Source organism: Dendrobates tinctorius, unplaced genomic scaffold, assembly GCF_039654945.1.
Source record: "Dendrobates tinctorius isolate UK_male_01 unplaced genomic scaffold, ASM3965494v1 ptg000029l, whole genome shotgun sequence".
In the NCBI taxonomy this organism is placed as follows: Eukaryota; Metazoa; Chordata; class Amphibia; order Anura; family Dendrobatidae; genus Dendrobates; species Dendrobates tinctorius.
In genome coordinates, this window is record NW_027361697.1 from 10,817,719 (window position 1) to 10,844,639 (window position 26,921).

At 40.9% G+C, this 26,921-nt stretch overlaps 2 protein-coding genes across 7 annotated transcripts in view; one reads left to right on the top strand and one right to left on the bottom strand.

The window, feature by feature from the left end:
- NPHS2 (NPHS2 stomatin family member, podocin) overlaps positions 1-26,921 on the top strand; it is a 42,194-nt gene that overhangs the window by 10,866 nt on the left and 4,407 nt on the right. Inside the window, exons 1-8 of one of the 3 annotated variants that reach the window (XM_073571378.1) lie at positions 3,189-3,438; positions 4,392-4,495; positions 5,457-5,529; positions 7,579-7,661; positions 8,081-8,284; positions 10,506-10,561; positions 12,733-12,811; positions 12,895-13,355. In XM_073571378.1, the coding sequence (XP_073427479.1) occupies positions 3,192-3,438; positions 4,392-4,495; positions 5,457-5,529; positions 7,579-7,661; positions 8,081-8,284; positions 10,506-10,561; positions 12,733-12,811; positions 12,895-13,170 (1,122 nt within the window). In that variant the 5' untranslated portion in view covers positions 3,189-3,191 and the 3' untranslated portion in view covers positions 13,171-13,355. Of the gene's footprint in view, positions 1-3,188; positions 3,439-4,391; positions 4,496-5,456; positions 5,530-7,578; positions 7,662-8,080; positions 8,285-10,505; positions 10,562-12,732; positions 12,812-12,894; positions 13,356-26,921 lie in introns of those variants that run through there. The other 2 variants (XR_012231414.1, XM_073571377.1) reach the window with 2 other exon arrangements.
- The window catches only part of AXDND1 (axonemal dynein light chain domain containing 1), a 66,423-nt gene continuing 57,931 nt past the window's right edge, over positions 18,430-26,921 (bottom strand). The window contains exons 23-24 of one of the 4 annotated variants that reach the window (XM_073571371.1): positions 22,827-22,963; positions 18,430-19,437 (exon numbers count right to left, since the gene is read on the bottom strand). In XM_073571371.1, the coding sequence (XP_073427472.1) occupies positions 19,340-19,437; positions 22,827-22,963 (235 nt within the window). In that variant the 3' untranslated portion in view covers positions 18,430-19,339. The other 3 variants (XM_073571373.1, XM_073571372.1, XM_073571374.1) reach the window with 3 other exon arrangements.

A 26,921-nucleotide genomic window follows, 5' to 3' on the forward strand; every position in this document is an offset into this window, starting at 1 on the left:
GGTGTTTTCAGGGTGATGAGCTGTGTTGCCTTTACGCCAAACATATCGTTTGGCATTGTTGCCAAAAAAGTTCGATTTTTTTTTTCATCTGACCAGAGCACCTTCTTCCACATGTTTGGAGTGTCTCCCAGGTGGCTTGTTGCAAACTTTAAACAACACTTTTTATGGATATCTCTGAGAAATGGCTTTCTTCTTGCCACTCTTCCATAAAGGCCAGATTTGTGCAGTGTACGACTGATTGTTGTCCTATGGACAGAATGTCCCACCTCAGCTGTAGATCTCTGCAGTTCATCCAGAGTGATCATGGGCCTCTTGGCTGCATCTCTGATCAGTCTTCTCCTTGTTTGAGATGAAAGTTTAGAGGGACAGCCGGGTCTTGGTAGATTTGCAGTGGTATGATACTCCTTCCATTTCAATATGATCGCTTGCACAGTGCTCCTTGGGATGTTTAAAGTTTTGGAAATCATTTTGTATCCAAATCCAGCTTTAATTTTTATCCACAACAGTATCACGGACCTGCCTGTTGTGTTCCTTGGTCGTCATGATGCTCTTTGCTTCAAACAGAACCCTGAGACTATCACAGAGCAGGTGCATTTATACAGAGACTTGATTACACACAGGTGGATTATATTTATCATCATTAGTCATTTAGAACAACATTGGATCATTCAGAGATCCACAATGAACTTCTGGAGTGAGTTTGCTGCATGAAAGTAAAGGGGCTGAATAATATTGCATGCCCCACTTTTCAGTTTTTGACTTTCCACAAACATTTAAAATCAGTAAATTTCGTTCAACTTCACAATTATGTCCCACTTGTTGATTCTTCACCAAAAATTTACTTTTGGTATCTTTGTTTGAAGCATAATATGTGGGAAAAGGTTGAAAAGTTCCAGGGGGCGAATACTTTCGCTAGGCACTGTATGTAATATATATTTATACATATACAGCTCTGGCAAGAATTAAGAGACCACTGCACAGTTTTATAAAAATTAGCTTCTACATGTCTGACAGCCATTCCATTCCAGTGTCAGTTGAATTCCAACCAGAGTGCCTCTCATTCTACTTAATGTGCTTCTGATTAGGTGATCACCTGGACCAAATCTTATTTAATGAAGGAAAGTATAAAAATCCTGCTGTGGTGTTCACAATCCTCTGGCAATAGGACAGGCTGAATGGCAAAACAAGTGCTAGTAATATCCCAAAAGTAATAGGAATGAAAAAATAACTTTTAACCATGCCAAAGGAGTTGAAAAAAAAAAGTCTTGAGTGAGGAAAAGAAGGGCTCAATTCTGGCTTTATTAGCAGAGGGATACTGTGGTCATCATAGTGCCTCCATCATTAAAACTTCTAAGACGGCAGCCCATTACAACAAGGTCTAGCAGCAGACATTGGGGACAACAAAGCTGCAGATCAGCAGAGGGCGAAAACGACTCTCCACTGACCGGGATGACAGCATCTTATTCGAATGTCACTCAGCAACCGCAGGACGACATCAAGTGACCTACAAAAGGAATGGCAAATGGCAGCTGGGGTGAAGTGCATTGCAAGAACAGTTCGTAACAGGCTCCTAGAGGCATGGTTCAAGTCATGTAAAGCTAGAAAAAAGCCTTTCATCAATGAGAAGCAAAGGAGAGCCAGGCTGAAGTTTGCCAAAGACCATAAGGATTTGACCATAGAGGACTGGAGTAAGGTAATCTTCTCTGATGAGTCTAATTTTCAGCTTTTCCCAACACCTGGTCGTCTAATAGTTAGACGGAGACCTGGAGAGGTGTACAAGCCACAGTGTTTTGGCACCCACTGTGAAATTTGCTGGAGGATCGGTGATGATCTGGGGATGCTTCAGCAAGGCTGGAATCGGGCAAATTAATCTTCGTGAAGGACGTAGGAATCAAGCCACATACAAGGTTATCCTGGAAAAAGTTGATTCCTTCTGCTCAGGCAATGTTTCCCAACTCTGAGGACTGGTTTTTCCAGCAGGACAATGCGCCATGCCACACAGCAAGGTCAATCAATGTGTGGATGATGGACCACCACATCAAATCCCTGTCATGGCCAGCCCAATCTCCAGACCTGAACCCCATTGAAAACCTCTGGAATGTAATTAAGAGGAAGATGGATAGTCATAAGCCATCAAACAAAGAAGAACTGCTTAAATTTTTGTACCAGGAGTGGCATAAGGTCTCCCAAAAACAGTGTGAAAGACCGGAGGAAAGCAGCCAAGACACATGAAAGCTGTGACTAAAAATCATGGTTATTCCACAAAATATTGATTTCTGAACTTTTCCTGAGTTAAAACATTAGTACAGTTGTCTCTAAATGATCATGAACTTGATTTCTTTGCATTATTTGAGGTCTGCAAGCACTGTTTGTTTGTTTTTTAAATTTTGACCATTTTTCTTTGTCAAAATGTATTGCTTGGAAATTCGGAGACATGTCAGAAGTTTATAGACTAAAAGAACGATTTACATTTTACTCAAAAATATACCTATAAAGAGAAAAATCAGACAAACTGAACATTTGAAAGTGGTCTCTTAATTTTTGCTAGAGCTTCCTTCTCGCCTTTTCTCCTTCCTTCCTTGTTGTCCTTTGTCCCTCAAACTCTATCTATGTTAAAGTTAGGTATTAAGTTGCATGCATTCTAAGATGGTGGACAAGGACAAATACAAATGAACCTGTAGAAAACAAGCCTGTGCCTATTAAAAAAAAAAAAAATGGCTCCTTTTGATGTGGAAAACAAAAAAGAGGTGTAGGGATTAAGGCCTTTAAAAGTGGTGCTCGGCCGTAGATTTCTGCAGAAGATTCTTCTGCAAATCTGGGTCGGATTTTTCCATCTATACTAAGAGTGCACAAGGACAGATATTTGGGAGCGCTATATAATTTGTGTATGCTGTCTGGAAAAGTTGGCTTTGCAGACTAGTATGAGAAAAACCCAAGATGAACAATTTACTAAACGTTACTTTGCTTAATAACCTAGAACAGAGTTTGTAATGTTTTTCTTATAGCAGAAGAAATGTAGAAAAGCTATACTTCAGCGCGTGTCTAATGAATGAGGAGGACGCAGTTCTCACAAACTAGAAGGTGGAATGTCACTGACTCTCACACTTTAATTACTGCTTGTCTTGCAACACGTCCCACCTGTCTGCATCATATAAGTACACGGTGCATCCCCCTCACTAGTCATCACAGCGATGACTGAGAGGAGATCTCGCAGTTCTTCCAGAGAGCCCCCTCAAAAACAGAGGGACTCCACTGGCCAGGGGTCTAAAAGGCAAAAGAAACTAAATCAAAGCTCAGGAAGATCCAGAAGCGAAAGGGTCCGAGAACCCTCAAAGAATACGGCTAAGGTATCTGCTGTCGTTGATGTGGACAACGTAGTGGCCTCAGATGAGGAGACCGAAATTATGGCTCTTCTGGAGGGTGAGCAGAAGGATGAAGGTACGGATTATGAGCAGTCTGGTAAATTTTAATTATGAAGAATAAATGCAGGATTGCTATACATGGCACTGAATGTGGAGGGTCACATGTAGCGGTCACTGCATACCCCCGCGGCTGTCAGATAAGACAGTAGATGCACATTGACTGCTTATTGAGGTTGCTGCCATCAGCGGCTATAAATTCCACCCAGTATAACAGATGATCTATAACTAAGGTTGAGTATATGAGTTATAGTCTTGGGAGTGGGTTTGACCAAGATGTTGCCTCATCAGGACATGAGCAGCTTTTCAATTGACGAGAAATTCTCTTTGCCTTCAATATGTCCAGTTCACACTTTGCATTTTATAAGTGCTGTCCACTTTGTTTTAGCCCCCCCCCCCAAAAAAGTAAAAATTTAGCCATTGGTCTTCATTAAACATTTTTCACCGTTTGACTTTGTGTAGCACTGTCTACTGCTTTCTACAAAATCCGTCAGTGAGCTCGTCCCGATAGGAGCGTTTCTGACCCTCTTATCACTCATTTTCTGATTAATGACCACATCAAAGTTGAATGTGCAGGGATACAGAGAATCTGTAAAAATCCAAAGAATGCCCATGTTTAATTAAATCTAATTGCAAAAACGAATTCAAGCCCGAAATACGTGCATTTAAGTCCCCCCCCCCCCCCCAAAAAAAAAACAAATAAACAAACTAAATAAATAAATAAATAAATTAAACCTACCGGTACTCCAATGTAAGCATCTCCCTTTTTCATTTTTTCATTCAGGGTTTTTGAAGTCAAAACTGGGAATAGATCTGAAAGCCAAAGACTGGCGAGGCATTATATTCTATATTACTGCTCCATGTAGGATGTATAAACGTTGTGTAGATCTAATGTTGTGTAACTGATGGCATCCCTGCCCCTCTGCGTTACATTCTGCTACCTATGTGCCTCCTATCATTGTGTATTTCCAGCTGTGAAGCCTACGGGTCTTGGACTATGTGAAGCGTTGCTCACGTTCTGCTGTGTGCTGCTGGTCACACTCACCCTCCCTCTCTCCATCTGGTTTTGCTTTAAGGTGAGACTTAATGGCAGTGCTAATGATTAGTCCTACAAATTTCAGGACATTTTTCACATTTCCTCATACAACAACATTGAATCCCAGTATATATGAACCTGTGTGCATTTCTTACTTACGGTAATCACCCTTCAGTGAACTATCAGTGTGAGATTTGTGGGGGCTGCAGCCTAGAGTAGGACTCCTATCAACCCATGGTGTTTTCTGGGGTTTTACACTAACAATAAAATGGATAAAAAAAGGCTACTTTAACATTAGCATTTTTTAGCGCTGCGCTTTGTGCACAATAGAAACGATTGCAAAAAACGCATCATGCGTTTTAACCAGTTTCTAGCCATGTTAACTCTTAAAATGCAGGCGTGCGCATGGACATGCGCACGCCTGCGTTCCCATAGACTAATGTGATAATTTTTTTTTTTTTTTTTGGCACACTCCTTGAGCAAGCGTGCACATGCGTTTTTTTTTGTTTTGTTTTGTTATATATATATACAAGTTGGACAGAAAAAATGCAACAGGTTGCGTCTGGCGCGCCTAGGCGCAGACTACAAAAAAACGCATACGCATGAAAAAGCATGCAAACGCTAGACCATGCGCCCCCATGTTAAACATAGGGGCGCATGCACATGGACGCGCACGATGCGCTGCCCTAAAAAACGCTAATGTAAAACCAGCCAAAAATGGAATAACTAGAAAACAAACCACAATGCTGTATCTATGCCCGTAAATATTAAAACCGTAGAAAATGTGACCTTGATACACATGGCATCTGGTGGCATTCATCTTTTATTTTTCACTGAAGTTTAAAAAGATAGAGCACAATATGGAATAGTAGTCACCGACAGCAATGATACTCTTCTCATAGTGCGTCCTCACGTAACTGGTTTGTCTGTCTCTGCATCGTACATTTATTACAGTACGACCCGCTGTGATCAACACTTCATCGTTTCTCTGCCTCTTTCAGGTCTTGAGAGAATACGAACGTGCTGTAATATTTCGACTGGGACGCTTGCTGCCAGGACGGGCCAGAGGGCCTGGTAATAAAGCCTTCCTCTTCTTATTTCCCATACATCGTATCACCGCATTTCTTGTTGTTACAGTATATGTATTTTTGGGTGGCCAGGAATCCCCATGTAGAAGAGAAGCTCTCAGGCCTCGCTCACATGAGCGTATAACACGGCCGAGTTCTATCTGGTGTTTTATTGGATGGCACTCAGCCCAGTGTTATACTATGGAGCAGTGCAGATCGGCAATTATTTTATATCATGCCGATTCAACATGATAGGACAACCACAGGATGCTTCAGTTGGCATCGAGACTCTGCTCACACGCACCCATACCAGTTACAAGTCTGTGGGTGTGTGTGAAACATCGGACTGTGCTCGGATATCATCCCAATGCAGTGCGATATACGCCAAGACAGTCAACGGAGGAGATGCCCCGCAGTGTGAATACATCATAACACACTGCGGGGCGGGATCTGGTGCCTCTGTAGCACACAGACGCAATAGCCTGATGTTGGTTCTCGGGCAGCGCACACTGCGCATGCCCGAGAACTCTTGTCACAGCGCAGGCGCCGGGATTCAAATCAAGAGGAGGCAGCGACGCGCGGGGCATCATGATGGACAGATGGTGGGCGGCGCCCACACATCGGACAGGCATGATGGACGGATGGTAGGCAGCTGCTACAGGTGGACACATTATACCTATCGGACACATTACAGGTATGAGGAGCTAATTATAAAAGTCGATAGCGTTACTAGGGGTCAGAAAAAGAAGAGCCACCTTCACAGAATGCAGCCTTAGTGCTGCTGGAGGTCGCTCTTTAACTGAAAAACACCCTGAGGGGGGGTGACAGGTTCCCTTTAACAGAAGTCGCCATTAATCCCACCCATGGGCACCCCTGTCATGTGATGGGTTGTCAAGACAACTGAGGGTCTGCTGATAATCCCCGTGTCTGTCATTGTGAATCTTCTGTGAATGCGCATTCATAGGAGATTGTTATTTCTGCACATTCAAGTCTCCTATGTCTTTACCGACTATTGCAGTCAGTAAAAAGTTTGGGGAAAACAAAGTTTTAAAAATATGAAAAATAAAAACTTCAAATCATCTCCCCTTTTGCCTCATTGAAAATAAAACAAACAAAAAATTACACATTTGTTATTGCTGTGTTCAGAAATGTCCAATCTATCAAAATATAAAATAAGTTAAGCCAATTGGTGAATGGCGTAACGAGAAAAAAAATCTGAGCGCCAAAATTACATTTTTTTTGGTCTGCCTTAACAATGCCAATAAGAGGCGATCCAAATATATCCGACCCAAAATGGTCTCAGGATGCAAAAAAATAAGCCCTCACCCAGCTTCAGATCCCGAAAAATGAATATATATATATATATATATATATATATATATATATATATATATATATATATATATAGTTTTAGCATTTAGTGAACATGGTAAAAAAAAAAGAAACCAAACAATTGTGGAATTACACTTTTTTGCAATTTATTCGCACTTGGAATTTCTTTCCCATTTTGCAATACACGATATGGTAAAACAAATGGTGTTGTTCAAAAGTATAACTCGTCCTGCAGGAAAAACCATCCCTCATGTGGCCAAAATAAAAAAGTTATGGCTCTTGAAAGGAGAGGAAAAAATGAAAGTTAAAAAACAGAAAATGGCGACATCATGTACGGGTTAATTTGCACCTGGTACATGTCAACATAGCCATAGGCTGGTTTTCAATCACTGAGTTTCTCTGAAAATTACTACATTTTTCATGACATTTTCATAGTGTTTTTAAAAAAAAAAAAAAAAAAAGTTTATATATATATATATATATATATATATATATATATATATATATATATATATATATATAATATAAAAATAATTTATTATATAATAGGAAATATTGTATTTCTTCAGCAGCCATTATCACTTTATATGTAATTTTATTCCAGAATACCTTATATCCGTGTCTCCTGGTACCATGAAGAAACTAATGACAACTGTCATATGAGATGCAATATAATCTCCTAGTAATGGAAGGCAGTGTCACCATTTTTTTTTTTTTTCCCCAGGGATCTTCTTTTATCTCCCCATGTTGGACAAGTTTACCAAGCTAGACTTCCGAATAAAGACTTTTGAGGTTCCTTTTCACCAGGTAAGTCTATGTAGGCACTTTGCTTAGGATGTACATGTATACAAGTTTTTGGTAACATTTCTGGAAGTTGTCTGCATTGTTTATACTTGCTTTGTGTGTGCTACCCATTAGAATGGTTTGTTAAAGTAGATCTGTTACCTAAATATGTAGTGATTAGGCAAAATACTACAAGAAGACCATTGTGATGTCCGGGCATCAGTGGCACCTGAAGGATCCTCGTGGGTATAATGAGGCCCACTAGGTTTCTGCTGTGGTATCATTATACTTTTTTTTTTTTTTTTTTTTTTTTTTTCCTGCTTTTTTGACTGAATCTGTGATGGCGCCTTCAATGCAAATCTGAACCTGCAGGGGTAGAAAACTTCTCCTATCAAACCATTTGTCTAAATGTTTTTTGGGTTTTTTTTTCTGTTTTTTATTAGATAGTCACTAAAGATCTCGTCACCTTGGAGGTGGATGCAATTTGCTACTATCGCTTAGAAAACGCTGCTCTGTTCTTAACCAGCGTGAGCAATATCTCTGGTGCCCTGCGCCTACTCATCCAGAGCACTACAAAGCGTCTCCTGGCACACAGGGCTTTCGTAGATATCTTACTGGAAAGAAAAAGCATCGGGGAGGAAGTAAAGGTGAGAACATCATCTATAGGATATACTAAACGTATCTGGCATGTTAATGTCATAAGGAAAGTAAATCTGCACACACAGGCTGGGTTCATATTGCGTTAGGGGGGTGCATTAAACGCTCTGTAACAGATGCGTTAACAAACCCATAGACTGCTATAGACGAGCGCATCGCTAACGCATGTCATAATCTGCATGCATTAGCGATGTGCTGTCATTCTGTGATGGACCCTTGGACGAGGTCTGCAGAGTCCGGGGGTCCGTCACTGCTAGGGCAGATGGAGCATCTGCGCTAGCGCGATTGCATAATGCGAACAAAATTAAGGAGTAGCATTAATGCATTAACGCTATGTGAACCTAGCCTTAGATTCCTGCATTTCCTGTCTTTATGGGAAACTTGGCCCACATTCTAACACATAGATAACTATGGATTTCTAACAATATTTCAAAACGTTTTACTTTAGCTTCGTGGAAAGGGTGTTTTAAGATTCAGAGTAAATGTTTTTTGTTTTTTGTTTTTTTGTTTATTTTCCATAAATTGGAGCTCTGTCTGCTGACATGCAGATTATATTATACTTGAAAGGTATAAAAGGTGGCAAAATGGATGGAAAGGAGCTAATAAAGCATTTAAGTGAATAGAGCTGAGCTTCAGAGCCAAACACCTCAGCGAAAAAAAAAAGGTGATTCAGCACTGCTATGTATAGAGAAAATCCTAATCTCCTATGAACGCCAGCCTTTACAGGAGCATCATAATGACAGGCATGGGGGTTATCAGCAGACTCCCGGCTGTCATGACAACCAGTCGGTGCCCTGCGATCACGTCACAGGCATGGCATGACACACCCGGGAATGCCGGGACACATTGAATGCCGCTGTCAGAGCTCCGTTCCACTCGTGGCTGTTAAAGGCACATGATGGCTGATTAAATCAGCCATCATCTGCCAGGAAAGATGCGTGTGAGGCAGGGACACTACATATGACATACATGTATGTCATGAAGGGGTTAAAGAGTAACCGTCGTTTTAAAATATCATGTGAAAATATGCAATGTTTGTAATGCATCTTATCAAAGAAATTTGCCTTTATCCTCCTGGATTGATCCTTCATCATCAACATTTGCGAGAGTAAAATGTGTCTTCAATAAATACAGATTTTCCAATTGTTGAGATAGACAGTTAGTGCTTATAAAGTTCTATGTAGAGCTGGAACTGTTCTTTCAGAAGGACTTTCAGCAGAATGTCTGTGCAGCCTCTAGCTCCTATCTGCATTGATTTGTAAAAGCACCAACTGTCATCTCCATCTTCCATCCCTTCTGCCACCATCTATACCATTTGTAAGTAAAACGCACATTGTATGTCACCTGACAGGGCTCCCGATGTAAAGGCATGGATACAAATTGACATATCTGCAACTTCCCTGTACTTACTGCACAATATGTTAGAATAAAAAATAATACTGCAGAAATATCACATCGTGCCTAGAAGAGCAACTACTCACTATTCAAGACCTACAGTGGTGTGAAAAAGTGTTTGCCCCCTTACTTAGTTCACCTTTTTTGGCATGATTGTTACACTTAAATGTTTAAGATCACCAAAGAAATTTAAAGACCAAGATAACACAAGTAAACGCAACATGCAGTTTATAAATTAAGGAAATAATTTTCCTGTGTGGATTTAATAATAATAATTAATCTTTATATAGCACTAACCTATTCTGCAGCGCTTTACAGTTTTGCACACATTATCATCGCTGTCCCCAATGGGGCTCACAATCTAAATTTCCTATCCGTATGTCTTTGGATTTAAAAACATAAATTAACTGGTTTATCACATCTTTTGGAAGCAGAGTCCCCAAATTCCCTTGCCACACCCAGGCTTGATTACTAAAACACATCTTCTCCATCAAGAAATCCCTTAAATAGGACCTGCCTGACAAAGTGAAGTAGACCAAAAGCTAGACATCAATCCAAAGGAATTCTGGAACAAATGAGAAACAAGGTAATTGAAGATCTGAGTGTGACAGACATTCAAGAGAATAAGAAATCAGGAAGAGGGCAAACCACTTTTTCACACCACTGTATCCTTTGCTTTCAGTATCTTGTCGGAAGAATGCAATTTAAAAGCAAAAAATTCAATGGTGATAAGAATTAGCAGTAACCTTATGTCACACTGTGGTATTTATGAGTTTGAATAACTTGTGGGAAAAAAATGATGTTACCTCTTTACAGGTAGCACTGGATGCGGTGACTTGTCGTTGGGGGATCAAAGTAGAGAGAACAGAAATGTAAGTGTGAACAAGGGAAGTACTGGGGGACAAAAATAAATGTTAAAACTCCAGGAAGCAGGCCATACTTCCTGATCTGTGACAACGTCCCAGAAGGGGGAGAGAGCACTGAGGAGCAGCTTCAAGGTGACATTTTGTAGCCACTACCGCCAAGATTACACACACTACTAATCCAATGTCACATTCAGTAGCCGGTACTGCCAGGATTATACACCATACTAGTTCAAGGTCACACACCCACTAGTGTGGGCAGCACGGTGGCTCAGTGGTTAGCACTGCAGCCACAATACTAATTCAATGTCACATTCAATAGCCAGTACTGCCAGGATTACACACAACACTAATCCAACGTCACAATCAATAGCTAATACTGCCAGGGTTACACACAATACTAATCCAATGTCACATACACTAGTGAGGGCGGCATGGTGGCTCAGTGGTTAGCAAATCCCACCAAGGACAACATCTGCAAGGAGTTCATGTTCTCCCCGTGTTTGCGTGGGTTTTCTCCGGGTACTCTGGTCTCCTCCCACACTCCAAAGACATATGGATAGGGAATCTAGATTGTGAGCCCCATCGGGGACAGTGATGATAATGTGTGCAAACTGTAAAGCGCTGCGGAATATGTTAGTGCTATATAAATAAAAAGATGAATGGATAATAATAATGTCACATTCAATAGTGAATACTGCCAGGAGCCAGTTACAACACTACGGATGTTAGCTTTAGACCGGGGTCACACATGCGAGAAAGATGGCCGAGTCTTGCATGTTAATACCCGGCACTGCCGCCGATACTCAGGAGCGGAGCGTGCAGCCGCATAGAAATACATGGAGCCACACCCTCTGCTCCTGAGTGCCGGTGGCAGTGCCGGGTATTAACATGCGAGACTCGGCCGAGTTTCTCGCATGTGTGATCACAGACTCATAGTTTAGGAAGGCATGTCCATTAAAATACTAGTTTATCGCCCTGGAGTACCCCTTTAAATGACAAGGGCTCCATATGAACAAAGTCACATCTCAAAATTTAGAATCCACATAAAATCCACCACATCAGTACACTTTTAATTTAACTGTTTTCTGAATTTTTAAAATATAGAATGGCCAATCCCCATTAAATGTTATAATAAAAGTAGTTATTCAGCTAAAACATTTGATAATTAGTCCGGACAAATTTGCAGAATTTACAAAGGAAACAAATGAATTAAAGGGAAACAGTCTCGCCGAAAATGCAGGATAATTTTCAAGCATTATGTTTTGGAGCAGGGGGGAAGCAGGGCAGATTGATTACGTAGTTTTGTAAGAAAACAATCACTATAACCTGTGATTTTAATCATTTACACCTCTGCTCTTTCTGGGCTTTTCAGTCCAGTGGGCAGTCCTATCGGTGGCTGACAGCTATCTATGCATGCACACTTGTACAAAAATAGCTGTCAGTCACTGATAGGACCGCCCACTGGACCCAAAAGCCCAGAAAGAGCAAAGGATTAAATTATTTAAACACGGGCTATACACAAAACTATGTATTACTCTGCCCAGCTCCCCCTGCTCTTTAACATGGGGCCCGTAGATTGGTCTGCATTTTCATGGTGACTGGTTCCCTTTACATTTTTCCAGTACTGAATATTAATCTTAAACAAGTATTTACCAAAAATGAGTGTCCTCAAGGTAAACAAATGAAGTACATAATCAATATTGAAACATAGTTTATTTGTGAAAATATATAAAATCCATTACAATTAGAAAGGAGCTTGGAAAGAAAAAAATGGAACGTATTCCAAGGTATGCCATACATGTAGTGGCCGCTCACAGTTTACTATCAAAACGGGTCAGGAAGCAGTAAAGGTATTACCTATGTAGATCCCTGTAATAAAGTGCCATCAGTAAGGTGCATCTATAGTCCTGTGATCAAGACAAGGGGTAAGTAAACCTAATCTGTACACATTACCTGTCAGATTGAACTGCTGGGCACCCGATGGCGTCCCTACGCTTTTTCGTTAGGCCCGAACATTAGACTGTATTAGTCTTTTACCAGATGAGGTACCTGGATTGAGCAGTTTTTCTTTACTGCTCTTTGGAACCAATTCTTTTCTTTATCCTTTGCTATTATGCTACATAATCTATAAAATTTGTTTCCCGATAATATTTTGACATTTTTGCTCCTCTCTTTAGTAAAGATATTAACCTTCCTGAAGAAGTTAAGCAGTCACTGGCTTCAGAAGCTGAAGCACAAAGAAATGCTAAAGTAAAGGTAAGGGGAATGAGGACCAGTGAAATGCCCACTTCTTGCATAGTCAGTTTTTTTTTATATTAAAAACTTTTTTTGTATGACAGATTCTTGCAGCCGAATGTGAAAAAACTGTGTCCGAGTCACTGAAACTTGCAGCAGAGAGTTTATCGGGATCGCCCACAGCGGTTCAGCTGCGGTATCTTCACACATTACAGTGTATGACATCTGAAAAACCCGCCACCTTCCTTGTACCGTTTCCTTTTGACCTCATGAACCTCAGTATTCTGCCAAACTTGCAGGCAAATAATGCGAAGACAGATTTGCCTAAATCTGAAACTGATGCAGACCAGGATACTAAGAGAGATTCTCCAATGCTCTAAACCAAGGAAGTCATTAAATTTTTAGGGACCTGTAAAGAAACTAAAGCAGACAAACAGCAGGAGGCGCTGAAATGAAATCCGTTTTTACATATTGTTATTAATAACGCCTCCACCTTTTTGTCTTACAAGTTGATGCGACAGTCTTATTCTTGTCTAATTTTTAATTAAAATCTATATTACATACAGGTGCTTCTCACAAAATTAGAATATCATCAAAAAGTTAATTTATTTCAGTTCTTCAATACAAAAATTGAATCTCCTATATTATATAGAGTCATTGCAAACATAGTGATCTATTTCACGTGTTTATTTCTGTTTCATTTTTGAATGGCCTTTTCTTAACAATCATTTAATTGCTGTGGTTATCCAGGTTGCTTGTGCACCTTTTTCTATCACACTTTTTCCTTGCACTCAACTTTCCATTAACCCCTTCACCCCCAAGGGTGGTTTGCACGTTCATGACCGGGCCAATTTTTACAATTCTGACCACAGTACCTTTATGAGGTCATAACTCTGGAACACTTCCATGGATCCCGGTGATTCTGACATTGTTTTCTCATGACATATTGTACTTCATGCTAGTGGTAATATTTCATTCAAATAACTTGCGTTTGTGAGAAAAACGGAAATTTGGCGAAAATTTTGAATATTTTGCAATTTTCCAACTTTGAATTTTTATGCCCTTAAATCACAGAGATACGGCACACAAAAAACTTGATAACTAACATTTCCCACATGTTTACTTTACTTTACATCAGCACAATTTTGGAACCAAAATTTTTTTTTTGTTAGGAAGTTATAAGGGTTAAAAGTTGACCAGCGATTTCTCATTTTTACAACACCATTTTATTTTTACGGACCACATCACATTTGAAGCCGCTTTGAGGGGTCTATATGATAGAAAATACCCAAAAGTGACACCATTCTAAAAACTGCACCCCTTAAGGTGCTCAAAACCACATTCAAGAAGTTTATTAACCCTTTAGGTGCGTCACAGGAATTTTTTTGAATATTTAAAAAAAAAAAACTTCAGGTTCAATTTTTTTTATTTTACCAAGGGTAACAGGAGAAATTGGACTGCAAAAGTTATTGTGCAATTTGTCCTGAGTACGCTGATACCTGATATGTGGGGGGAACGACTGTTTCGGCGCATGGCAGAGCTCAGAAAGGAAGACTTTTGACTTTTTCAATGCAAAATTGTCTGGAATTCAGATCGGACGCCATGTCACGTTTGGAGAGTCCCTGATGTACCTAAACAGTGGAAAACCCCTACAAGTGACCCCATTTTGGAAACTAGACCCCCAAGGAACTTATCTAGATATGTGGTGAGAACTTTGAACCCACAAGGGCTTTACAGAAGTTTATAACGTACAGCGGTACAATTAAACATATTTTTTCCACAAAAATGATCTTTTCACCCCAATTTTTAATTTCCCAAGGGTAACAGAACCCTAAAAGTTATTGTGCAATTTGTCCTGAGTACGCTGATACCCCACATGTGGGGGTAAACCACTATTTGGACGCATGGCAGAGCTCGGAAGGGAAGCAGCGCCATTTGACGTTTTTGGCTGGAATTGAGAACGGACAACATGTCGCGATTGGAAAACCCCTGATGTACCTAAACAGTGGAAACCCCCCACAAATGACACCATTTTGTAAACTAGACCCCCAAGGAACTTATCTAGATGTGTGGTGAGCACTTTGAACCCCCAAGTGCTTCACAGAAGTTTATAACGCCCGGGCGTGAAAATAAAAAATTCGTATTTTTTCCACAAACATATTTTAGTCACCATTTTTTTTATTTTCCCAAGGGTACCAGGAGAAATTGGACCCCAAAAGTTGTTGTCCAATTTGTCCTGAGTATGCTGATACCCCATATGTGGGAGAAAACTACTGTATGGGCACACGTCGGGGCTCGGAAGGGAAGTAGTGACGTTTTGGAATGCAGACTTTGATGGAATGGTCTGCGGGTGTCATGCTGTCTTTGGAGAGCCCCTAATGTAACTAAACAGTGGAAACCCCCCCACAAATGACCCCATTTTGAAAACTAGACCCCCTAAGGAACTTATCTAGATGTGAGGTGAGCACTTTGAACCCCCAAGGGCTTCACAGAAGTTTATAATGCCCGGGCATGAAAATAAAAAAATCGTATTTTTTCCACAAACATGATCAATTGGTCCCCAATTTTTTTTATTTTCCCAAGGGTACCAGGAGAAATTGAACCCCAAAAGTTGTTGTCCAATTTGTCCTGAGTACGCTGACGCCCCATATGTGGGAGAAAACTACTGTATGGACACACATCGGGGCTCGGAAGGGAAGTAGTGACGTTTTGGAATGCAGACTTTGAGGGAATGGTCTGCGGGTGTCATGTGCGTTTGGAGAGCCCCTGATGTACCTAAACTATTGAAACTCCCCACAAGTAACCCCATTTTGGACACTAGACCCCCCACGGAACTTATCTAGATGTGTGGTGAGCACTTTGAACCCCCAAGTGCTTCACAGAATTTTATAACGCTCGGACGTGAAAATAAAAAATTTTTTTTCCACAAACATGATATTTTTGCCCCCAATTTTTTATTTTCCTAAGGGTAACAGGAGAAATTGGACCCCAAAAATTGTTTTGCAATTTGCCCTGAGTAGGCTGATACCCTACATGTGGGGGTAAAACACTGTTTGGGCGCATGTCAGAGCTTGGAAGGGAAGGAGCACCATTTGACTTTTTCAACTCTGAATTGGCTGGAATTGAAATCAGACGCCATGTTGCATTTGGAGAGCCCCTGATGTGCCCAAACAGTGGAAACCCCCAATTCTAACTCCAACCCGAACCCCAACACACCCCTAACCCTAATCTCAGCCCTAGCCCTAACCGTAATGGAAAAATGGAAATAAATACATTTTTTTTTTTTATTTTTCCCTAACTAAGGGGGTGATAACGGGGGGGTTTGATTTACTATTTATGGCGGTTTTTATGTTTGGCAGCTGTCGCACGCTAAAAGACGCTTTTTATTGTAAAAATAGTTTTTTCATCACCACATATTGAGAGCTATAATTTTTCCGTATTTTGACTCACCGAGTCATGTGAGGTCTTATTTTTTGCGGGACGAGTTGACGTTTTTATTGGTACCATTTTCGGGCACGTGACATTTTTTGATCGCTTTTTATTCTGATTTTTGGGACGCAGAATGAACAAAAACCAGCAGTTTCATGAATTTCTTTTGGGGGGGGGGGGGGGGTGCGTTTACACCGTTCCGCGTGCGGTAAAATTGATAAAGCTGTTTTATTCTTCGGGTCAGTACGGTTACAGCGAGGTTTAGGTCATTTAGGTCTTTTTTTATGTTTTGTCGGTTTTATGCAATGAAAACTATTTTATATAAAAAATAATTATTTTTGCATCGCTTTATTCTGCGAGCTATAACTTTTTTATTTTTTCGCTGATGATGCTGTGTGGCGGCTCGTTTTTTGCGAGACAAGATGACGTTTTCAGCGGTACCATGCATATTTATATGCGTCTTTTTGATCGCGCGTTATTACACTTTTTGTTTGGCGGTATGATAATAAATCATTATTTTTTGCTTCGTTTTTTATTATTTTTTAAAGGGGTTCGCTAAAGGGGTTAACTAATGGGACAGTTTTATAGGGCGGGTCGTTACGGATGTGGCGATACCTAATGTGTACTTTTATTTTATTTTTTTTTTTTTATTTTCAAAAAATGGATTTATTTGGGGGAATTTTTTTTTTTTGTAATTTATTTGGCGTTTTTTTTTTTTTTAATTATTTTAACACTTTTTTTATTTTTTTTTTTTTTTTTTTCACTTTATTAAATAGTCCCATTTGGGACATCACTATTCTGTGACAGATCGCTGATCTGTCACATCACAGATCACTGTGACATATCAGCGATCTGTCACAGGCACTGCACAGGCTTCCTCATGCCTGCGCTTTGCAGGCACTGAGGAAGCCAGCTTCCTGCAGGCCCCCGAAGGCCCCCGTCGCCATTTTGGATTCGGGGGCCTGCAGGAAAGGAGCCCCCGGCAGCAGCGCTGCACATTGCGCTGCCGTGGGGGGCTCAGGGAAGCACGGAGAGAGCCCCCTCCCTGCCGATGCTTCCCTTTAACTCCCGGTACACCGCGATCATGTGTGATCGCGGTGTGCAAGGGGTTAACGTGTCGGGGGCGGTCCGTGACGGGTGTCAGCTGTCCATTGGGCGGTCCATTGTGCCGGGTGTCAGCTGTGATAATCAGCTGACACCCGGCCGCGATTAGCGGCGCTCACCACGTGGGCGCTGCTGATCGCGGTAGACGTATTATCCCGTCCATGGGCATAGGGGCCCAGGTCCCATGGACGGGATAGTACGTCTGATGTCAGGAAGGGGTTAATATGCTTGGATACAGCACTGTGTGAACAGCCAGCTTCTTTAGCAATGACATTTTGTGGCTTCCCCCTCCTTGTGGAGTGTGGCAATGACTGCCTTCTGGACATCTGTCAAGTCAGCAGTCTTCCCCATGATTGTGAAGCTACTGAAACAGACTTGGGGATCATTTTAAATGCTTAGGAAGCCTTTGCAGGTGTTTTTTGTTAATTATTCTAATTTACTGAGATAATGACTTTTGGGTTTTCATTGGCTGTGAGCCATAATCATCAACATTACCAGAAATAAACACTTGAAATAGACCACTGTAATGACTCTATAGAGTATATGAGTTTCACTTTTTGCGTTGAAGAACTGAAATAAATTCACTTTTTGATGATATTCTAGTTTTGTGAGAAGCACCTGTATGTCGTCAATCTATACATGTTTTATACTGAGATTTTGAAGGTTATATAATGTGTCTGTTAGTATCAGAATTTTAATGTATACACACACAACACTTCAGGAAAAACTTTCCATGAAAGGCTTGGCCTCTCCTGCTCGATAACACAATAAAAAAAAAAAGTTCTGCACCTTCCTGTACTTCACTTCTTAATTGGTTTCAAATTCTCAGTTTGCTTTAAGTGAAAAAGAACATTCATTATTATAAGTACGATTGCTGTCTGTAAAGAACACGGATGGCATTCGTATGCAAAAAAATAACATCTGAATGAGCCCTTAGTCTGTGGATGCAGCCACTGCCGGTCAATTTGTGTGGTGGAACAAGGATAAAGCAGCCTTGACTCTTCTATTCTTCCACCCTATCAGACCTACTGTATGTCATATACTCTGGTTATGCCATAATTGATAACTATTTGAAAAGCTTCATAAAATACAAGCACAAAGTACAATTTATATCGCATTACAATTTTATATTGTACAATCCATTTAATAGGTAAAACCTTTTCAGACATTTCTTAATACAGTTGTTTTCAAGACAATATTCATTGTAAAGATGAAACCCTTGTACTGTACAACGATACAGAACAGTACTTGTGTGTTACCTTTATACAAATATGTACAATTCCAGTCAAAATTACTGAAGCCCTGTTCGCAAATTAGGTTTATTAGCAAAATTTGCAATTATTCTGCTGTTTGCATTAAACCAATAACCATGTAAATGGTCACTGCTGGTTCAACAAATTGCATCATTAAATAGTCCAAGCAAAACTAAGAAACTTGGTAATGTATCTTATCAGAGAAATATTCCTTCTCCACTAAAGAGCCACTTCTTCCCCTACTTTCCTTAACTTGTTATCCACTCAAGAAGAAAAAAAAAGCAGCTGATTCATGTTGGTCAGTGTTAAATGTACTGCAACCACTGTCTTGAAATTTGAAGTCAGGGGAGTGTGGCGCCAGTGAAGAATATTCCAAGACGTCTTCTGAAACGGACTCTTGGTGGACTTTGAGGTTTACTTTGGTTCATTGTCCTGTTGCAAGATCCAATGCCATGCAACCCTCAGATTCCTCACAGGTCATATAATATCTCTGATAAGATATTACAAGGTTTCCTCTATTTCCTACTGATTTTATACAAAATTAGTTGAAATTACAGTTCCAATTTCAGGACTGACATTAGGATTACATTAAACAATTTATATCCATGCAAATATGAAATCTTATTATGCAGGGGAAAAAAATAAAAGGATTATTCTAATATTCCTGAATTATGATCGTTCTGCAATTATAAAGCGGGTGGCGATGGCCAGGCACGTTCCAAGGTATCGTGTACACACCGACTGATGCCATTAGAGGCTTATATCACATGTGATGCTTTGCTTTACTTGATTTTGGCCTCTTTTTTGTTGGTACAGGGAGACTTAGTTGTTCACTTTTAACTTCACTGTGCGCTGGAGTTTCTATTAAGAAGAAAATATATACGTGTTATGTATACTAGGTGGTACGAGAATCAGTCAGGCTGGTTTCACATTTGCGTTTTTTTTCACGGTATTTTAGCGCTAAATAGCGCATGCGTTTTTTTTTTCCTATACTTTGCATGGGATGCGCTTATGTGCGCATACACATGCGTTTGTACGCGTTTTACCGCGCATGCGTTTTTTTGCGGTATGCTCTCGGGCGCACAAAATGCAACCTGTTTCATTTTTTGAGCGTCCGACTTGCCTCAAAAAAACGCATGCGCGCGCAATGCGTTTTTTTACAGCAAGACACCCATTATAAGTCTATGGTGAGCATATGTGCGCATTGGCATGCTTATGTATGCGTTTTTTTGCACATGCGGTTTTTTTTTTACCATTAGTTTAGACAATGGAATTTAGGGGTTTGGGTTAGAGTTAGGGTTAGTTAAGGGGGGTTAGGGTCAGGGTTAGGGTTAGGATCAGGGTATGGTTTGGTTAAGGGTTAGGGTCAGGGTTAGGGTTAGTTAGGGTTTAGGGATTGGGTTAGGGTTAAGTATGGTTTGGTTAAGGGTTAGGGTCAGGGTCAGGGTTAGTAAAGTCATGGTTTGGGTTAGTGTGAGGGGCCACCTAATGTTGGAAAAAAACGCAAACGCGGTAAAAACGCACTAAAAACGCATACAAACGCATAAAAACGCTGCGTTTTTTTCATGCATGCTCATAAAAATGCTTGAAAAAAATGCAGCAGTTGTATGCTTTTGTATGCGTTTTTTCAATGCGTTTTTTTGCGGGAAAAACGCGCTGCAAAAAAAAAAGCAAGTGTGAAACTAGCCTCAGGTACATTATAGTGGATTTATACAGAGTGAGCAATATACACAGTATTTTGGGTATTTGAAGGGTTTCAAAACCAATTAACAGTAATGTCAGAATAGCTGACAGGGCATCTTTAAAAGGAACCTGTGGTGTCATTAATTCTATTAACCTGCAGATATAGGGTTAATCTGCAGGTTATTAGCATCACAAAGCTGTCCTGCTGCCTTACTGAAAGTACAGCTATCTAGAGAAAATGAACTGTATTCCTCTCTTGAGCCGCCGCCTTTAAGTCATAGAGGCGAGCTAGGAGCGTCTACAGTCATTGCTCACAGCATTGTGAGTGGAGGCTACAAGCGTGACAGATGTGCTGCAGCGCGAGCTGTCAATTAATGTGCTAAGGGCGTGTTTGAAGCCACCACTCACTGTGTACCGAGCGGTGACTGAACCCGCACCTCTATGACTGAAAGCTGGCGGCTATAGAGAAGAATAAAGTTAATTTTCTCCTTGTAGCCGCACTTTTAGTAAGGTGTTTGGTCAGGCAGCATTGTAGCGCTGTTAACCTGCAGATTAACCCCATTTCTGAAAGCTAATAGCATTTGGGGACATTAAAATAAAATAATTTTGGCGAACCTAATCCTTTGTTATTCCTCCCAGAAGTTTATGAATAAATTGATAACTTTGTAACCATTTCCCTTTCAATGGGAAATGTCCCCTATACAGTCTGACACAATTACTGCAGATATGATTTTGTGGTAATTGCAATAGTTTACTAAAGTGGACATATCAGGACATGACGTCTTCAAGAGGGATTTTCTGAAAATGCATTTCTGAAATATATCCATTGGAAATATTATAAATATCTTATCATAGGAGGTTCCAGCTACGAGACCCAATGCAGTCAACTCATCGACTGGAGATCTGTCAAGAGTTAAGAGTTTTTCCTATTTTTAAAAGTTGTCCTTAAATTAGTTATTAACATATATATGTCATGTTTCAAATGCTTCCCAAGTTTTCATCAGAAATCTCCGGTCCCTGGTCCCGGAAGGTGCTGTGCTGATTGTGCCTAACGTATACAGAATTTACCATTTCAAGAACATAGTGCTGAGTGTGAGGGGGCTGCCTGACTGCTCATTTCAGTACCTAAGCCTGTCACAGCTGATGAATAGACACTGTGCAAGGATTGTAATGAGTTGTCAGCAAGCCCCCTTCACACAACATCGGTAATGTGCTTGAAATTGCAAACCTTATACTGTATTATTCCAGGACCCAGAAAGGGCTCTTATAGATGAACAGTGGGAGCACATTTGAGACATGAAATATATTAATAAGCTGAGTAACTTACTGATTTAAAGGGATTCTCTGAGAAACATAATAAAAATAGAAATTTAAATAAACCTTTTTATACATATATTTATTTAGCAAAAATATTCTTTAGTGCACTCTGTCAGGATATCAAAGATGGCACCTGCTATATATCACTGTGCAGCCCATCCTGTATTTCAGAGGACACGTAGTAGAATGGTCTGCGTGAAGAACATCCACTGAAGGCAGAGGTCACGACATAGCGGCGCCCTGTCTGCCGGAGACAGAGGTCACGACATAGCGGCGCCCTGTCTGCCGGAGGCAGAGGTCACGACAGAGCGGCGCCCTGTCTGCCGGAGGCAGAGGTCACGACAGAGCGGCGCCCTGTCTGCCGGAGGCAGAGGTCACGACAGAGCGGCGCCCTGTCTGCCGGAGGCAGAGGTCACGACAGAGCGGCGCCCTGTCTGCCGGAGGCAGAGGTCACGACAGAGCGGCGCCCTGTCTGCCGGAGGCAGAGGTCACGACAGAGCGGCGCCCTGTCTGCCGGAGGCAGAGGTCACGACAGAGCGGCGCCCTGTCTGCCGGAGGCAGAGGTCATGACAGAGCGACACGACAGAGCGGCGCCCTGTCTGCCGGAGGTAGAGGTCACGACAGAGCGGCGCCATGTCCGGCTTCATGAACACACATTCCACTGTCCAGTCAGCCTGACAGAACGCAAAGTGAAGGAGACTGATTGTAGGAGAAGATAAAAAAAAAAAAAAAAAAATTTTCTTTAGCCCAACCTGCTGTGTGTCTTCTGGGGCTCCACAATGACATATGGCAGGTGCCATCTTTGAAATCCTGAAAGAATGCATTAGATAAAGCATAGCTTTAATATTTAAATGTCTATTTATTTCATGACATTTCCCAGAGAACCCCTTTAAGAACACTTGAGGCCTTTTTTTCCTATTACACAGTAAAACATAAGTTACGCTTGTACGTAAGTAGGACGTTTATGCTACTTTAAGAGTCTCTCTATCGTTTCATTGGGGGACACTGCTCCTTTGTTGAAGTTGGCAATACCCCTTTAACAATCAAAGCAGTGGCACAGCCTAGTGATAAACCATCACTATCAGATAGAAAGACCCTTTTAATGGGAAGAAAACTAGCACTGAGCTCTCACTAAATTGTGTCCAATATTTGGGGCACTGACTTGTACAAATCTACTAATCTACGTGATCTCCTGTATCTTGGGTGAAGCAATATAGCAATCTCTCCATGTTATTTAGTGGTCTTCTTACCATCAAATTCTTTTTTGTTTTCTTTTTCTACGGAGGATTTTACTTCTAGTTCCTGTATCTTTTGCAATGCTGCTTTGAGTTCTTCCTCCAGACTTTCGGACCGCTCTTCAGATGTCTGAGCTCTCAGTTCTGCTTCCCTAGCAAGTGAATCAGGCTTGTAAATATTGAAATAAAAAAAATCGATAAAGGCATTCACTGACATCTCAGAATCATCCCTGAACGCCTATTTCATTGCTGGCTGCTGTGGTAGTGAAGGATTGTTTTTGCATGACTGTTGAAAAGTTTTTGGAAGGTGTAGAAAAAATGCTGCATAGTAAGATCACTTAAAAAAAAAAATAGAAGTGTCAGTAGTTTTATTTTTATCAATTAAAATACAAGGTGAATAAAAGCGAAATCTAAATCAAATCAATATTTTGTGCTATCAACCTTTGCCTTCAAAACAGCATCTGTTCTTCTAGGTACACTAGCACACCGTTTTGACCAGGGCTGTGGAGTCGGAGCTCATTTTGGTGGAGTCGGTGTTGGAGTCGGTATAAAATGGACCGACTCCTAAAATATATAATAAATTGGGTACAGTAGTTCAATGCATGATGTGCTGAATATTTTTTCATAGGAATTTGGGAAAGTTATGAAATGTCCTATAAATGGCTGTTATATTCCTGATCTAAGGCTATATTCACACACAGCGTTTTTCCTGCGTTTTTTGAGGATACCTTTTTCAGCTGCAAAAGCAGATTATCTTTTTAAAAAACTGCATCACCTGAAAGGTTTTTGAGCTCATAGATAATGTTTTCAATAGCAAAAGCAGATTAGAAATCTGCTCTATCCATATCTGTCTATCCATATCGTATTTGTACCAAAAAGAATGAAAACCGGATAGCACACAGACTAACACTCCTTTTTTTTAGCACCAGTCAGGTACACCACATAGCTGCCCAAAAGGACGCCCAGGACAGGCATTGCTCGTCTTCAGTAACACTTCAACATCAATTGATAGTTGGAATAAATAGACTGTATTCATCACGACCACATCTTCTTAAGGTGCAGGCTTTATTTTCAAGTGTAGGGGTGTGCAGTATGAGGTTCTGCAGCAGCTGAGGTGTGCAGTATGAGATTCTGCGGAACAGTATGAGGTTCTGCCCCCCCCAGGTTTGATCCTGGCTACGCCCATGGTGTGAATGTAGCCTGAGGATCTAGGCTTTGTCTTAGCCAAGATAAGTCATAGTGTTATATATACACAGTACAGACCAAAAGTTTGGACACACCTCATTCAAAGAGTTTTCTTTATTTTCATTACTATGAAAATAGTAGATTCACTCTGAAGAGCCAACAAAACTATGAATTAACACGTGTGGAATTATATAATTAACAAAAAAGTGTGAAACTGAAAATATGTCTTATATTCTAGGTTCTTCAAAGTAGCCACCTTTTGCTTTGACTACTGCTTTGCACACTCCTGGCATTCTCTTGATGAGCTTCAAGAGGTAGTCACTGGAAATGGTTTTCACTTCACAGCTGTGCCCTGTCAGGTTTAATAAGTGGGATTTCTTGCCTTATAAATGGGGTTGGGACCATCAGTTGTGTTGTGCAGAAGTCTGGTAGATACACAGCTGATAGTCCTACTGAATAGACTGTTAGCTGCTTTTTTCTTGCCATAATATGAATGGTCAGTCAGTCTGAAAAATTGGGAAAACTTTGAAAGTGTCCCGAAGTGCAGTGGCAAAAAACCATCAAGCGCTACAACGAAACTGGCTCACATGAGGACCGCCCCAGGAAAGGACCAAGAGTCACCTCTGCTGAGGAGGATAAGTTCATCCGAGTCACCAGCCTCAGAAATCACAGGTTAACAGCAGCTCAGATTAGAGACCAGGTCAATGCACAGAGTTCTAGCAGCAGACACATCTCTACAACAACTGTTAAGAGGAGACTTTGTGCAGCAGGCCTTCATGGTTTAATAGCCGCTAGGAAACCACTGCTAAGGACAGGCAACAAGCAGAAGAGACTTGTTTGGGCTAAAGAACACAAGGAATGGACATTAGACCAGTGGAAATCTGTGCTTTGGTCTGATGAGTCCAAATTTGACATCTTTGGTTCCAACCACCGTGTCTTTGTGCAACACAGAAAAGGTGAACGGATGGACTCTACATGCCTGGTTCCCACCGTGAAGCATGGAGGAAGAGGTGGGATGGTGTGGGGGTGCTTTGCTGGTGACACTGTTGGGGATTTATTCAAAATTGAAGGCATAATGAACCAGCATGGCTACCATAGCATCTTGCAGCGGCATGCTATTCCATCCGGTTTGCGTTTAGTTGGACCATCATTTATTTTTCAACAGGACAATGACCCCAAACACACCTCCAGGCTGTGTAAGGGCTATTTTACCAAGAAGGAGAGTGATGGGGTGCTACGCCAGATGACCTGGCCTCCACAGTCACCAGACCTGAACCCTATCGACATGGTTTGGGGTGAGCTGGACCGCAGAGTGAAGGCAAAAGGACCAACAAGTGCTAAGCATCTCTGGGAACTTCTTCAAGACTGTTGGAAGACCATTTCCGGTGACTACCTCTTGAAGCTCATCAAGAGAATGCCAAGAGTGTGCAAAGCAGTAATCAAAGCAAAAGGTGGCTACTTTGAAGAACCTAGAATATAAGACATTTTCAGTTGTTTCACACTTTTTTGTTAATTATATAATTTCACATGTGCTAATTCATAGTTTTGATGCCTTCAGAGTGAATCTACAGTTTTCATAGTCATGAAATAAAAGAAAACTCTTTGAATGAGAAGGTGTGTCCAAACTTTTAGTCTGTACTGTATATATGTAATCAATATTACATAGTGTATTACATATTTACAATTCATTACAGTTTTTTGTGTTCTAAAGTTGTATTCCAATAAATATATATTCTGTTCTATCTAAAGATCTTGATTATTGGATCATAAAAATGATTTAATGTCTGATATTCACATTGTACTACAATAAATTTTTCACTTAAATATAAGCAATATGTGTGGGAGGTGGAGTCGGAGTTGGAGTCGGTGTAAGGGAAATTGAGGAGTCTGAGTCGCAGGTTTGGCTTACGGACTCCACAGCCCTGGTTTTGACGGAACTCGACAGGGAGTTGAGATCGGGGCTCAGTGGGTTTATATCGCCACTTCCAGGACTCCTTGTTCTTTACTATGATGATAGTTCTTAATTCCATTGGCTGTATGTTTGTGGTTGTTGTTCTGCTGCAAAATTATAACACATCTGTGCAGGGTATCCCCGGCTTAGTTTCCTTCACCTGGGTCTGCTGCTCTCAGCTCTGCATCAAATTTTGCAAGTTGTCCGGAGAGAATCAATGACAATCTCCATAGCCTTATTTATGGCCAATTTAGACACAAACACCTGTGGACTGTAGTCCTTTGTTTTGCGTGTTCCACCTTCTTTCCTGTTGGTGTTTGTGCTTGTATTCATCCCTGATGGGTTCAACTTCATCTGTCATGCTGCTCCTTAGATTCCTCTGTGTGTCAGATCTCACATGAGTTCCTGCATCAATATCTGAGCTTCTTGCGCCCACCCGGAACTAAGGCTTAGAGGATTCACTGCATCTCATTAGTCTAACAAAAATAAATTTTGGGTCAACCAGATGCCTCGCTGATGGTACTGCATGATGAAGTATCTGCTTGTATTTATTAGCATTGAGGATATTAGTCTTGATCAAATCGCAAACCGTTTTTGCAGAATTGCAGCCCCAACTTACTAGCAACGTCCGCCATGCTTCACGATTGCCTGCAGATGCTCATTATTGTACAGATCTGTAGCCTTTTGGTGAACAAACTGCCTTCTTTTACAGCCAAAAATGTCACATTTTGACTCGTCAGTCCAGAGCACATGCTGCAATTTTCCTACACCCCAGGTCCTATGTTTTTATGCATAGTTGAGTTGGTTGGATTGTTTCCGTGTCAAAGGTATGGCTTGTTGGCTACAATATTTACATGAAGACCACTTCTGGCCAGTCTTTCCTGAACAGTAGATGAATATAGTTGGGCCCACTGGTTGAAGCCAGTTCTAAGCTGATGGAACTGCTGGACATCTTCTGATTTTGAAGGCAAAAA